The 16,099-nt window shown below is 32.9% G+C and overlaps 1 protein-coding gene across 1 annotated transcript in view; it reads left to right on the top strand.

Moving 5' to 3' along the window:
* LOC123661867 (Down syndrome cell adhesion molecule-like protein Dscam2) overlaps positions 1-16,099 on the top strand; it is a 75,240-nt gene that overhangs the window by 15,623 nt on the left and 43,518 nt on the right. Inside the window, exons 5-10 of the mRNA XM_045596806.1 lie at positions 4,618-4,816; positions 5,723-5,878; positions 7,612-7,743; positions 8,157-8,292; positions 14,692-14,876; positions 15,473-15,745. Of these exons, the coding sequence (XP_045452762.1) occupies positions 4,618-4,816; positions 5,723-5,878; positions 7,612-7,743; positions 8,157-8,292; positions 14,692-14,876; positions 15,473-15,745 (1,081 nt within the window). The remainder of the gene's footprint in view (positions 1-4,617; positions 4,817-5,722; positions 5,879-7,611; positions 7,744-8,156; positions 8,293-14,691; positions 14,877-15,472; positions 15,746-16,099) is intronic.

Here is a 16,099-nt window from a genome sequence, read left to right on the forward strand (position 1 = left end):
TGATGATAAATTGGCATAAAAATAAAATGTTCCAAAGTTTTTGCTATAACTGATGAAAAATACACATACCTAATAAGATGCAAATAAAATTTGTAGATATTAATTAAATAAATAACAAAACCGAAACCGAAATTAAAAAACAGTCGTAATAAATTATGAAAATATAATAAAATACGGTTTCCTTGGTAAAGGAGAAAATATAAAAGGATTAAAATGGTATATTATCGCGGGCTCGCGGCATCTGGCTACCAGGGAAATGCAAATAGCTTGGAAAAATGCAAATATCTGAATAACGCAAACTATGTCCTCCAATTTATCTACTACCACGAATTCTGCAAAAACCTCTCGTTTGGACATCCTATCTGCGTTTATTAATATTAATTTTAGAATTTTAGAATTTACTCCTTGAGAAATCGTATAGGATGTATGAAAAAATATAAGTAGCGAAATCGTGTAAAACAACTGACGCGTGACTGTGAGGCTTTACAGCGGTTTTAACTGTTTATATAAAACATAGATATAACAGTAATATACTTACTACCAGCATTTACTTTACCGATACGAATAGGAAGCGTCAATTAATATCTATATTATTTTACGGTTTTATTATTTTAATTATAATTTACTTAACTTATTTTTTTTTATAATGTATACTGTCTTTCATAAAAGTAAGACATACCTACTGCATAACTGACACATAAACGAACGCGCCATATTAAACCAGAACAGAAGAGTGGGACATAATACACAAAAGTCCTTTTAGAGCGCAAAATGATATAAGATAGATCGCGCCAGAAATGGCGTGAACTCATGTGTTTTGCCCATAGTTACCACGCTGGGCAGGCTGGTTGGTGACCGCAGGGCTGGTTTTATCGCACCTAAGACGCTGCTGCCCGTCTTCGGCCTGTCTGTTTCAAAGCCAGCGGTTAGATGGTTATCCCGCCATCGGTCGGCTTCCTAAGTTCCAAGGTGGTAATGGAACCTTGTTATCCCATAGTCGCCTCTTACGACACCCACGGGAAGAGAGGGGGTGGCTATATTCTTTAATGACGTAACCACACAGCTATTTGTATAGGGATCGGAAACTCTGAAATGAAAATTAAAAACTTTCACAAACGTCTCAAACGGAGTCAAAACCATAGCTAAATTCCTTTTTGTGATTCTACAGCACACATACACTGTATTTGAGTGTGATATTATCAATGCAACACCGCGTTGGCGCAACGGTCACAGTCATGGTTTGTGCCGGTTGCGATGACGGTTGCGGGTTCGATCCCGCACATGACAAACATTTGTATTGGTCATACCGGTTGCCGTGGTCTGGGTGTTGGTGCAGTCTTTGTGGGTCTCCCCTCCGTGCCTTGGAGAGCACGTTAAGCCGTCGGTCCCAGTTCATCCTGTACACCTGATAGCGATTGTTACTCATAGTAGGGAATATATCCGCCATCCCGCATTGGAGCAGCGTGGTGGATTAAGCTCTGATCCTTCTCCTACATGGGGAAAGGGGCCTATACCCAGTAGTGGGATATTACAGGCTAAAGCGATTATCAATGCTATTAAGATATTTTAGTTGTTACTTTTATTATTAATTTTACCCTTGTATGCGGAATCTATCGTGAAATTATCGTGTATGCGGAATGTGAATTTGTGAATAAAGTTTTTATCTATCTATCTTATCTATCTAAATATTAGAAATGATATAAGGTTCCTCTTGATAATTCGTATATTCTGATAGAGAATTTTTATATGTAGGTATATAACCTTCTTAGCATTCACAATGTATATATGTATATTGTCTTTGTTAGTACGTATTACAAATCGATTGATTTGTAATACTAACAAGATTTTACATCTAGTGTTAATAAATAATAATCTGAATTTTAAAGAATGCACATACATACATACATACATATAATCACGCCTCTTTCCCGTAGGGGTAGGCAGAGAGCACTTCTTTCTACTTACTACGATCCTTACATACTTCTTTCGCTTCGTCCACTTTCATTATTCCCTTCATACATGCTCTTCGGTTTAGGGTACTCTTGACCTGGCCTTTTTTTAAGACGTCCCTTATTTGATCTCGGAACGTCCGCTTAGGTCTACCCCCTTCCAACCCTTCCCTCCACACTCGCCTTATACACTTTTTTCGTCAACCGTTCTTCACTCATTCTCTCGACATGACCAAACCATCTGAGCATACCTTTCTCAATTTTTGTCACTACATCTTCTTTCAGAACACAACGTTTCCTTATCTCACTATTTCTTATCCTGTCACTCAGTTTAACTCCTATCATACTTCTTAACGCTTTCATCTCAACTGTATTTATTCTGCTTTCATGTTTCTTCTGCTATACCCAACTTTCACTTCCGTACATGAGTGTCGGAACCAACACCCCTCATGCACAGCCAAACGAGCCTTGTTAGACACCCTCCGACTGCTCATAAAGGAAATAAATTATAGAATGTGAAAGTTATTATTAAAATATTTTGCTATAAGTCTACTACCACACTTAGAAAAACTCCATAATAGATTTGTAAATCCATTGTCCATGTTTTTTAAAGAATATCAGGTAATTTATCGATAATCATATATAATTTATAGCAAGCGATATGGGCTTAGTATCAACCCTGGCAAGTCGGAAGTCATTGTTATAGGCAGTCCTGGCATGATCGCAAAAATAAATAATTTACCACCTATTACCTATAATGATACTAGCTTGCCTTACTGCTCCACTGTCAGAGATCTCGGCATTCACTTAGACAAGACGCTGTCATGGTCGGATCATTTAAAAGTAATTAGTAAGAAAACTTTTGCGACACTGAGTTCGTTACGTCGCCTTAAATCCGTTCTGCCAATCCCTACAAAAATGATGTTAGCAAACTCTCTTCTCTTATCCATTCTAGATTATGCAGATGCGAGCTACACTAATTTGACCGAGGATCAACTTAATAGGCTTGAGCGACTTCAAAATCTTGCCATTCGGTTCATATTTTGTCTACGCAAATTTGATCATGTTTCGGAGTTTCGTTCCAAGCTCAAGTGGCTTCCTATACGCCTTCGCCGGAACCTACATATTCTTTCTCTGTTGTACTGTGTGCTATTTAATCCAAATTCTCCTTCTTATTTAAAAGATAAATTTATATATCTCGGCGAAGCTTCAGAATTAAGAACATCTCGAAGACTTATGCTGAAGCTACCCGTACATAAGTCCAAGTACTTTAGTCAGTCTTTTACTGTTCAGGCTATTAAATTATGGAATAGTCTGCCCTTAGCCATAAGGGAGGCCAAATCACTGTTGACTTTTAAAAAAAACGTTAAGGATTATTATCTTAAGACGGAGACGATTTAGTGTATATATGGTGCAATCTCTTTTCTTTTTTCTTTTTTTTTCTCTTCTCATTTTGTTTATAATAAATGTATATTTGTGTTTATATCATTTCACTTAATTGTTATCTTCAATTTACGTTCATTGCTTACATACTTTATTAGTTTATAATAGAATATATATATTATATTATATTTTTATTCTTCTTTTTATTTATTTATGTATTTTTTATGATAGTGCTAATGATAATAATAAATTCTTTATTTTATTATAAGTATTTGATTGTAGACATTTGTATGTAAGTTTATTATACATCTACACCACCTACCCAATTTAGATAATAACTTTCCTTTCTATGTATGGGTTGTCTGGAAGAAATGGCTAATTAGCCATAAGTCCGCCCATTGTACTTCACTGTCTGTAACTATCTTTATGCTTTGTTTGTAATATATTTGTGGTGTACAATAAAGTATAAAATAAATAAAATAATAATTTATGAATAAATACACGAACAAAGACTGGTAAATCCGTATTACAAGTAGGTATAGGAAAAAGCTTAAAGATTATTCCCGCTTTTTGTTAGCAACAATAAAAAAATATGTAAATTTGTCGCGAAATGAATGCTTATACCAGAAGTTAAAATTATGCTGGGGAGAAACATTTCGGTGTTTATATCGTACCCGAGTGAACCCACGAGAATTATAAATTGCACGTGGTAACAGTCTGAACTGTCTTGAAAAACAGAACATCGAGTTCGTTACTTCCAAACTTCCTCGGTTTCAATTTTTTTGACATGGGAATAATATGTCACATAAAACACCTTAGAGAAAAGCTTTCTGCTGCTTAAAAGGAAGTATAATAACCAAATACTAACTTATAATAAGTATTTATAACCAACTATATGAAATAAAACAGTATTAAGACTCAATTTGCTGTATTAAATTTGAAACCAGATTTTCAGTTGTGTCTATTTGACATTTGTTCCAGACGCAATTTCTTAATAAATAACAATGTTTCCTTTCGATGTTCTTTTCTTCTATCTCTTCTAAATGTAATCCATTGTCGTTTTTATTTGAGGTAAATACGTGATTCGAATAAATGAGACCAAAATGTAATAAAACAATTATCGTATATTCGTGGAAGCAGACAGGTATAAAGTGAAATAATTTAATTATGTTGTAACAATTGTTTTATATGTACTATAAGCAAAAATGAAGGTAGAAGTAGGAAACGCATCCGTTAGTATAAAATTCGCAATTTCAAAATGATGAACCACAATATTTTGTTGCAGCTGGAATGGTTGTTCTCAGACAACAGCCCCGTAACGTCACTCGTAGGTCTACGGAGAGTGCTCCCTAACGGTTCTCTGGAGTTTCCGCCATTTTCCTGGGAGCGCTACAGACGCGACGTCCACGCGTCCACGTATAGGTGTAGACTGCGGATAAGCGGCGGTTTTGTCATTCTTTCTAAGAATATTCACGTTCATGCGGGTAAGTGATCAATATAATGAAAAATTTAAATAACATTTGGCATTTGATATAATTTTATTTTTACAAAAAAGAAATCTCATTAAAGGTTTTTTTAACGCTTCTGAAAAATTAATTCTAAAAAAGTCTTTCAGTCTTAATCTGTCAAATCTCAAGACTTCGTACTTAAAACTGGAGACTAATTTACTTAAAACTAATAATTTTAGTCCTATGATTTAAGCTATTTATAAAATGTGTTTTTAATACAAAAATAAAACGAGATGAATACCGTGTTTTAAATAATTTTAGTAATGAAAATAACCATGTTAATTTAAAATTTTATATAAAAATATAACGAACTACCTACCGGTAAATTAGTAGGAAAAAATAAGAATGAGAACAAAAGTAGCCTGATGAACTGAACCTTTCAAAAAGGCATCAATTTAAAGGTGAGAATGAGGCACTCAATACAGGAGAAACTCAATTAAATGGAACAATTGTTGTCGATAGTCACTTGGATAGTGGAACATCTATAGAAAGCTGAATTACGTCATTGGTATATAAATCGGAATCTTAGGCATCAAAAAGCTGAAGTTACAACAGAAAATTACAATTACTGATTTCAAGAAAGGAGGATTTCAATTTCACTGCATTAATTAACATTTTCAACCAATTTCGATGATTTTCATATCCTTGATTTCTCACTTTATTTGTTGCCATTTTTTTTTTTTTTTGATAAGGAACACAATATTTTCAATTTGGTGACATGGCAATAGTCTTTAAGACCATTATGCAGGTAATTGAAACATTTCAGAAAACATAACGATCATTTTAAATAAAACTAAGGTATTTAACATTTCGCAACAATCATTCGGGTCAACTTTAATTAATAAAATAATTATGTAATCGAGAATCTACTTTACTTCTTAGTTCTGAATATACCGTGGGAGGTGCACGTGCCTGATGAATATGTGATGGCGGGCAACGCAGCTGTGCTGCGCTGCGTCGTACCCGCCCACTGCGCCGAGCGCGTCGATGACACTGACTGGTTCACCGATGATGACACCAGTGTGTTCCAATACTTAGGTTAGTAATAATTATACCAACTTCTAAAACCTACATGATACCACACTCAACATATTGAGCATTGATCACTTACACGCTTTTTGAAATGAGGCAATTATATTTGTAATTTTATTTCATTTCTTAATTCAATTGAACTTACAATCACTAACGCTCAAAAAGAACATTAAAATAGCCTAAACAGGGTAATGAAGGGGCCTTATGAAGTATATAATATCACGAGCCTAACAGACAAAGTTTATTTTTATTTTTTGTATTCACTTATAATATTATATATATACTAGTAAGTAATTAGTTAAAACCTGAGACACCAGAGGATTCCTTAGCCGAATAATTCTAGCTAACATTATGGTGACATACTCCTTCTTAACTATAAATGATTTGCGAAAAAACGTAATGAGTATGATTAAATAATATTAATTAACATAAAAAATTAAAAATTTAAGATTTAATCAGATTATTTTTATACATTGATAAAGCTTAGAATAAAGTAAACTTTTTAACGTAAGAGCTAGACCGTAGTTCTTTCATGGTTGGCAAATAAATATATTGTATACTAGTCAAAATAAATTTACTCTAGTTGAATTAAACGAATTAATGAAATAATGAAAATATAATGAATGAATTAGCAGATACATCATGATGACATTTTATAAAATTATTTAAAGTAGACAAAAAAAATGTGATATAGAATAAATTTTATAAGGCAGACACGTCTTTAATGAAATAAGATTTAAAATATTACAAATAGTCATCATCCATAAGAAAACTCTCTACTCTCAATGGGAAATTTTCTCATCAAAACACTTGTCAAGAGAGACGGCGTTTGCAATTATGTTTTCATAACACATAGCATTTTCGCGTAAAGAAAACTCAAGTTATTTAAATAAAACCCAAACTTAAAGCTCTAAGCCCAAGCGTACACTTCCATTAAGGCAACGTCATAAGCAAAAATTCAATGCTTTCCTTTAAACATACCTCGAAAAATGTTAATTCTCCTTTTAACGTTCACCTAAAAAGTAATTTAAGACACGAATCTTACCAGCAGTTATCGTATATGAAACGAAATAATATTATGCAGGCCATCAAAAACCTTTCGATTAAAAAAAAGAATTAAAAAAAAGAATCTTAGGTCTTCCATTAAACAAAAGTTTTATATTTCTTCTATTGTTTCTTCTCGCAAACACATTATCGATATCCATTCATCATATCACTATTTTTTTATTGCCACATTCTTATCCAGACACAATTTCTAGCTTTTAAAATATTTTATGGTTATGTCTAGTTATAAAGCAGAACGTAGTTCTATTGACGACATCTTAATGTTCAAGAATTAAATTTTCTGATTTATAATTATCACCTTAGAAAGAAGCCTTTGTTTTATCCTACAGCACCTAAACCATCCAACCAAAACAGTTGACGAAGTAAATTTCAAAAGAAGTAAAATAAATCCGAAATAGCAATTTAAATAATTTAAAGTTATAATAATTTTTAAAACTAGCTACAACTCGCAGTTTTACCTACGTAATTTATGATCCCCTTGGAACGTTGGTACATAAGTGGCTTAGTATAATGTAATAATAGCGTTGTATCTCCAATTATCTACGTAAGTTAAATTACAATGACTTTACTTTTAGTAGTGTATGCGTAAAAGAGAAACAACATCCATCCATTCCCACAAACTTCCGCATTTATAATATTATTTTAAGAATGTAAATGGTACCTTTGTTATGCAGGTTCGAAATACTTTCGTTTGGACGACGGTTCACTCTACATAAGCGCTGTGAAGCCCGGCGAGCGGTACACGGCTTTTCGGTGTCGAGTAAAGGATCGAGTCACGGGATCTTTGTATTCTAGTCAATATTTTGGTAAGTATATCGTCTATTTAAACAAAGTCAAATTTAAAAATGGGCTAGGATTTTTTTTTCATGTGAAAGTTGATCCATTACCAACAGAACACCTATTTGAAGGAACAAACTCGTATTATACCTATATAAACGTGATAAACTTTATAAAATCGATTATACCAACTAAACATATAAGATAGACATTAAATTGAAATCGCCGGTTTAGACTTAGATAAACAATATTAAAGGCCTGTTCCTGAAAATTCGCTATGGCAAAATAACTTAAAAAATACATAATTAAAAGCCTATTCGTTGAGGAATATTAACAGTCAAAAACATACTTTTTGACTTCCACGGACGAAGCAGAAGCCCTAACGATCACCGAGTGTGAAATTTAATAGTATATAGTGACTATATAAGGAGTTCCCTCGTAGGTCATGTGATAGTGACAGAGCCGAAGGGCGGCGTGCGGCCCCGCGTGGCCGTAGAGGCACGCTCACGCCGCGTGACCGTAGGCCGGGACATACGTCTGCCCTGCGCAGCGCACGCTTGGCCTGTCCCTAGCTTCAGGTGAGTAAATATAAAATAAATATTACAATAGAAAAATTGTAGTTCTTACAGATGTTTCAAATCGTAAATTGATGCGGTGCTATGTGTGCATTGGTTTTTATAGATATAGTTACTACGTGTGGTATAAAATCAAATAAAAAGAGTAGAGAGGAAATAAACGATACAACTTTTTCCACCAAAATGTCAAGAACGCACGTTACTTGGACGATGACTAACGACTGTCAAATAATAACAATCTGTAGTATCGATTGCTCGGGAATTCTATTCTACGGTTCTGTGCCCAAAATAAATCTAAATTCGTAACTCACCTTATGTTCGATTGTTGCAATTTAATAATAAAAAAAATGTTACCAATTTTTTTCAACAAAACAAAAGAATTATCAAAATCGGTTCATTAACGACGAAGTTATTCCCGAACATTCATAAAGAAATATCATCATCATTGGCCTTAGTCCGTCTATTGCAGACGACTTAGACAGTGTCAGACAATCACTGTATCGCCTAGGACACTCTTCAGGAAAACGCAGAGTTGCCCAAGCTCTGCGCCACCCTCTCGACCTTACTGGCTAGGCCCACAGGAACGACGAGTACGTGTGGAGCCAGTTCGGCTGCAGGAGTATTTCGTATTTTAGAGCTATGCCACGAATGCTTGACGGAGACCCCATTCCGGGTTTTAAATGAAGTTTTCCTTCTTCAGGACCCTGATGATTTTGATTTTGAACCCTCGGTCGCCTTTTACGACCCCCACGGGAAGAAAAAGGGTGATGCTATTCTACTCGGCCGACACCACGCTGCATAAATAAAATAAATTAAAATAAAATATAATAAATAATATATACGTTCGAATTGAGTAACCTCCTCCTTTTTTGAAGTCGGTTAAAATAATAGAAAAGTCAGTATGGAAAAGAACGCAATGCTTTATCAATTTTTATTTTACTGTAATGTAAACACGCAGACTACAATTGAAAAAATACGCTTTGTAACAATATTCTATAATAACAACCCTATAATAAATAATATTAAACTTTTTATTGTTACTTAAAAAAATATGTTTATTAAACATTATACATATTTACGATTCACAACTTAAGTAAGAACTAAAGATTATTTTCTTGTTACATCTCGAAACGAAAAACACAATTTTTAATCCCTACCGCTAAGACCGTCGTTCTCATTCAGGTAAGCGCGTCTCGAGTGCTTAGAAATTAAACACTCTGAAATACCCTCATTTGAATTCATCTCTTGATTTGCATTAAAGGAAAATATCTTAAGGTACATCTAAAGTAATTCGAAGGTATTTATTTTTAGTAAGCCACAATAGACGAGCGTGTTTGTTAAACAAGCAAGGTTTTTCATCCTCAAACTAGATCGCTTGTTCCTTTAAAATAAAACTGCAAAAATATTCACTTTTATTATTCCAAAATACACTCCCTTATGATTCAATTTATAACTTGTTCCGCCATTGCTAAATTATGAATCACGTTTCATATAGTAATTTTAAATATTCAAATCACTTATCTTATAATTTAATATCCATCTCCACAATTCATATCATTACATAGTATAAAACAAAGTCGCTTCCCGCTGTCTGATGCGGTTTTCTTTAGTCAATAGATGGATTCCAGAGGAAGGTTTACCTATATGTATAATACATGCACAATATAGTAGAGGAACACTGACAGTTTTTGCAACCGTGCTTAGCCGGGGCGGGTCGCCAGTTATGAATAAACATTAAACATATATATGATTCACATTAAACTAATTTCAGAGGAACTTTAAATAATTATTTACATATAGAAGGGAATTAAATGCATGTATATTAATTTCTAATAGTGGTTAATAAGGTGATCAGAGCTCCTAGGAGATTGAGGGTAGTTATTAGGCGTTGCAAGCATTTATAAGATACGTTAATCATTTACAATCAAAAATGTAATTAATTTTATTCTTCTTTAAATTAATACTTCTTGTACGGTTTGTCTTGCTATACGAAACTCTTTCTTATGACCATGGGTTAACAAGAAGAGTTCTCTAGAGTTAAGTTCAGATGTGACATCAACCTTGTAATTATATCATGTTCATGTATATTTTTAAATAGAATAAAGAACATACAAAGGCTAAATTTATTTATATTCGTACAGTGACGTAACATATGACATACACGTTGTTAGCAATATGATGCTACGATGTACATTTGAGACTACAAAGCCATTTACTTTAACTCGTAACACACGACAAAGGAAACAACATTTCAAGACAACTCCAAGTTAAAAGTGCATTTCACGTAGCCAACAAATCCAACAATATGTACAACTTTTGAAATATACAGGTATAAAATGTCTGTTAGTAAACAGAAGTAGTAAAGTTGTTCACGGTTCATCGCACGCATTACACACGACAGCGCTGGTTATATTCTCGTAAATAAAATGTAACTTAAATATTTTAAAGAAGTACACGTACCTGTGTGTGTGAGTTAAGTGGCTATATGATTCAAAATCATATAAATAATAATGTCTTATAATAAATGTTCATGTTCTTCCTCTTCAAAATTCATTTATCCATGGTAAAGGACATTTAAAATGGCAGTGCTTACCTCGAAGGATTACTTACCATTTAGCATACAGTTACTAATAACGATGAAATTAGAATAATTTTACTGTTGAGAGTAACGATTAACATTAAATGTGCTCCAAAATGAACGCCAATGAATTTTATATAATTTATGATTTTTTCCAAACTATTAGAAATGTTTTGTAAGTGAATGTCTAATTCACAATTATGGTTATTGATCTACTATTTTAACACAGACAGGCGAGTCAGTCTTTAGGAACATGGAATTTTAACTTAATTTATTGTTATTCAAAAGAAATTCATTTCACGTCGGTCTGTCATTACGTCAAGGGAATTCAAAACCACGATATTTAATTGCATTCGACCAGTTTTTCATATTAATAACGGGCCAGGGAGATCGAGACAGGATTTAAATCATTCTAAATCAATTTGCAAGGCATTAAGCTACTTTTATTTCGCCACCTCTCAAATTCAGTTCAAGGCTAAGTGTAATTTAGTAATCCCCATGCGGCGTTATTTGGTTTAACAGCCTAGGAGCCAATTTACCCTCCGGAAACTGACGTATAACGAAATAGCTTCTCGAATATACATAATTGCAGTTTTGCTGTACATACGAAAAGTAAATAATACTTTAAATACATATGATCACAAATTATTCTTGTGTTATATATAAAAAATATAATAGTAATACTAACAGAACTATGTGTTTTAATAATAAATAATACTCCTGTTTTAAATATAGTTGCTGTCTTTTGTATAATAAGAAAAATTGTAATTATTCTTCACAATTTTAATTTCAATTATAACATTTTTAAAACATCTTGTTTTGTTCGAAATGAGCTAAATTTAAATGAAGAGTATAAAACATTTTTACCGATTTATCTTGGAAGTTATTAATTAGTTTTCATTTCAACGTTAGTTCTATACAAGTTCTTCGATCATACCCTCTTTCGCAGACTTCAAACAACTTCGCTCATTGCTCCGTTATAGTTTTCTCGAGATGTCAGGCACATGATTAAGTGTCTGACATCTTATATGTTTATTCAAGAGTATTTGATTAAGAAAAATAAATATGACGGAGAGATATTTTTATGTGTAAAACATATAATATGTAACATTTTGATCATATTCAAATTTACTTCTACGTATTTAAGCAGTAGAATTGTACTGTTTTTATATGGTTGAAATTTATAAATGATAAAAGTATCAAGAAATACTTTATGTTATTATTTATTTTTTTATTTTATTTTTTTATTTTTAATAAAAGTTATCTAGTTTGTTCCAGTTATAAGTTACAGTTGAGATTTTTTTCTTATCTTTTTAGTACCGACGAAGTAATTTTGTGTGAAACTTAAACAATAAATACTGACTCAGAACTAAAACGAGCTCTCTTTTGTTTAAATAATTTTAATTCTGCCTGCAAAGGCTTATGATTGGTCTTCCCCGTTTGTATTTATACACAAAACTAAATACTAACAGCTTAACTCAGATTTTCTCTTCATAAACTGAAACAGGTATAGAACATGTTCATTAAAAATAAGTTTTATTTGAACATTTTTTTTAGGTATCTTGCTGCCCATCAACTTTTATTTTATTAAAAGTTTTTTTTTTCCAAATGATGGAATGAACGTAATACGTATATTATAATTCTTTTGTTATTATCTGTTCTGTTAATGGTGAGAACCATTCAATCAAATGCCATAACAGTGCTCATCTCTCGAATTTGAAAAACCGTTTCATAACAATATTAAGTAAAATCTGTTCTTTAAATAGCTATAATTGTGTTTGCAGGCAAACGAAAAAACCGACTTCAATTATATCGACGAGTAATACAACGTAGGTAGATGAAAAATTAGTCAAGTAAATACGCATTATCAAAGATTACTCCAAAAGTTGTAATCAGATCTCGATGAATGTTGTTGTTGAATGTTAAATGTGACCATATCATAAACATCGGCTTTATATATATATACACTACGACACTTTATCCCAAAATAAATTCAGCCTCTCACACACATATTTTCATACAACCACAACTATCATCATCATCATCATTACAGCCTATCACAGTCCACTGCTGGACATAGGTCTCCACAAGTTTACGCCAAAAATAGCGTGAACTCATGTGTTTTGCCCATAGTCACCACGCTGGGCAGGCGGGTTGGTGACCGAACCACAACTATATTTTCATACAATCTATTAAAAGCACCTAATCAAATAAAACTTCACTAATTAATTGCCCCTATACGTGTTAGTGGTAAACATTTTAAGTAACAAAACCCACAAATGAATTTTCTCTATCGCGGCACACGTCGGATATTTGTTTAGGCGCAGTAGTCGAATGATCAAAGTTGGTTGACTAAGCAAATACCGTATCTATACGTGCGAGTATGCTCGCTCCAGATCTAGTAACTTTTGTTTGTGAACCGCAAGCTACGTAATTGAACCTATTCTTAAATACAAAGTTTTGTCGTTACAAAGTTCTAACTGGATACGTCTTAAGAATAACTTTGTAATTATAGCATCTTGTGCGAACATTCATTTGACAAAATTTCTTATACTAATTAAATTCTAAAAATTCTTGAAAGTGTTAAAAATATGTAAGTAAACAGTTAGTATTGTTGAAAATAGACAATAATAAACAATAAAAGAAAATTATACTATTTACAACAAAAATAAAAAACCATCTACAGGGCAAACTTAATATAATGTTGTTAACTTTTGTCCTTTGATAGTTTCTTCATGAACTGAGTGATAAGTTAAATGTTTTTCACGAAGCCAAGAGTTACAGAGGAAGCAAGCTGCCTGCACCACAACTTTTTCTTTAATCCACAGTCGGAAGCCTTTTAAAATGCAAATGTCTCGTGCATTTCGTCTCTTTTCAAAAGTATTTCTTAAAAGCAAGCTAACTCAAGAATATTGAAGATTTCTAGCTACCGAACTATTTGAAGAGACGCTTAGACTCGTAAAAGATACCGGCTGACATTGTTAAAAAAGTATTTATACTATTAATAAAATAATGAGTAAAACCTTGTGTTTTAGTAGGTACATATTCAATGAAGTAGAATAAAGCACGTAGATATATATATAACTTTCAAAATTTATTCACTTTTGTTATAAGGCTACATGCACGCTTTTGCTAACCAAGAATTTCCACAGTTAATATTATTTCATATTTCATTAAGTTTTGTTCGCGTAACAAAGAATTTAAAAAAAAAGTAATGAATCGTATGCAGTAAACGTAGGTTAAAATATTTTTATTCACGAAAAGCAACTTTACGCGAAATTAAATATAAAAATAAGTTTTTACACTAATAACAGTTTAACAAGCTATGTTACAGTAGTTTACATGGAATGAAAGTAAAGGCATATTTCTGTTTAACATCTCAAATCCCATAATATGCTTTGAAATTGAATCTTGGATGGTTATTACGCCCTGCTATTATAGCCAATCCGATTTAAATGCACATATTTTTGTACAGTCATTTCATTAATGTTACAACTGCACACAAAAAATAACACGAAAATTACTTTTTCATTAAATTGTTAATAGATCGCAATAAATCAGGGTGAGAATTAAGTTTGTATCGAGTTGCGTATCGATTTGTATAACTAATCAAAAACAGTCACATAGTAGTGTAATGTAATAAATACTTATAAATTATCAACTGCTAAATCAGGACTTAGCATTTTAGCAAAAGCAGCAGCATAACAACGAAGAAAGAAATCATCTTTTTAACTTGAAACAGCTCGATGAGATACTTACACAAATCTTTTTTTCCGAAAAACTTACAAATATATTTTATTTTATAGTTTAACATCTTTTAACAGATGGTTTCGCGAGCACCACGAACAGCTAATACCAATAGAGAAAACGGCACTCTGGCCTCGAGCGTCGGTAGTCGGTGGCTTGCTCAGCATACAAAGGCTTCAACGAGAAGACGCAGGAAGATTTATCTGCTGGCTCAACAATACAGCCGGGGGCGAATCTGCACATTTCACTATCATTGTTACAGGTTCTCATACTTGTTTTTTTTTTTTGTTTCTGTTTTTTCAACAAACGTGAATTTTTCGTCTGATATTTATGATTTATAGAATACCTTATTAGGTAACTCGAGCGAGACAAATATTTTCGTGACATATATGAGACAAATGGGTAGCTATGGAGATATGATATGAAACGTGTTTAGATAAAACGTAAATGAAATATGTATGTTAAATAAAAGATAAAAGTGAAACTGAGAGACAGTTTATATTACGAGTACATATGCTAACCTTCTGTATTTAGTCCCACTTACAAATTGGTTTCTATTAGTTCTCAGTTTATATCGAAAGATTTATTTTTCACCATAGCAATTGTGAATAATTAAATAATAATGTTGAATGACACGAACAATCAATTTAAGAAAGCTATAGTAAGTAAGTGTTGTAACCGTAAATGATAACTAAAGGAGTTATTTTTGATTTACCAGCATAAATACTTCACCTAGTAAATAAATTATTTATTACTTTAAAAGTAATGCTATGAATATAATACTTATTCATAAAATTTAAGATTTTTAGTAAAATCAATTGTCCAAGCATTTTTTTTAAATATCTACCTCTCTTTCAGAACCAATCTCCGTCCGAATAAAACCAGAATTAATACGAACAAAATTTAATGCCGACGTCAATTTCGACTGCAAAGTGTCAGGGCATCCCATCGAAGTGGTGTATTGGATTCACGACGGTAAAGTCGTGAAAGACACAGACAGAGTGCGGATATCCAACGATGGCTTAAGACTACATATCAAAAACTCACAACAGAACGATCAAGGAGTATACCAGTGCTTCGCGAGCAACACCAGAGATCAGGCTTATGGTGTAACGGAATACATTATAGATGGTAAGAAACCTAAACAAATATATGACGACGCGTTACAGCGGTCTTAGCACTGGCTTATGGCACTGGTTCGCGCTGGCCGTCGCAGATTCGATCCCCGCTCACGAAAAACCACATTGATGTTAGTCGTGATCTGGGCATTTACGCTTTTATTGTGTGTCTCCGGACACCCGACACAAGAGAAAATCCTACTGGGAATCGTTGAGTGTGAGGTGTTTATTTATTTATGTTTGTGTCTAGTTATTTTTCAGAAGTAACAAAGCGAGATCAAAAGCGAGATATTAAGAAAGTGTGCGTTAGCTCCGACACGCGACTGGCGTTTATTTCATAAGAACGATTACCATAATATTTTAAAAT

The sequence above is a fragment of the Melitaea cinxia genome, chromosome 17 (assembly GCF_905220565.1).
Source record: "Melitaea cinxia chromosome 17, ilMelCinx1.1, whole genome shotgun sequence".
NCBI lineage: Eukaryota > Metazoa > Arthropoda > Insecta > Lepidoptera > Nymphalidae > Melitaea > Melitaea cinxia.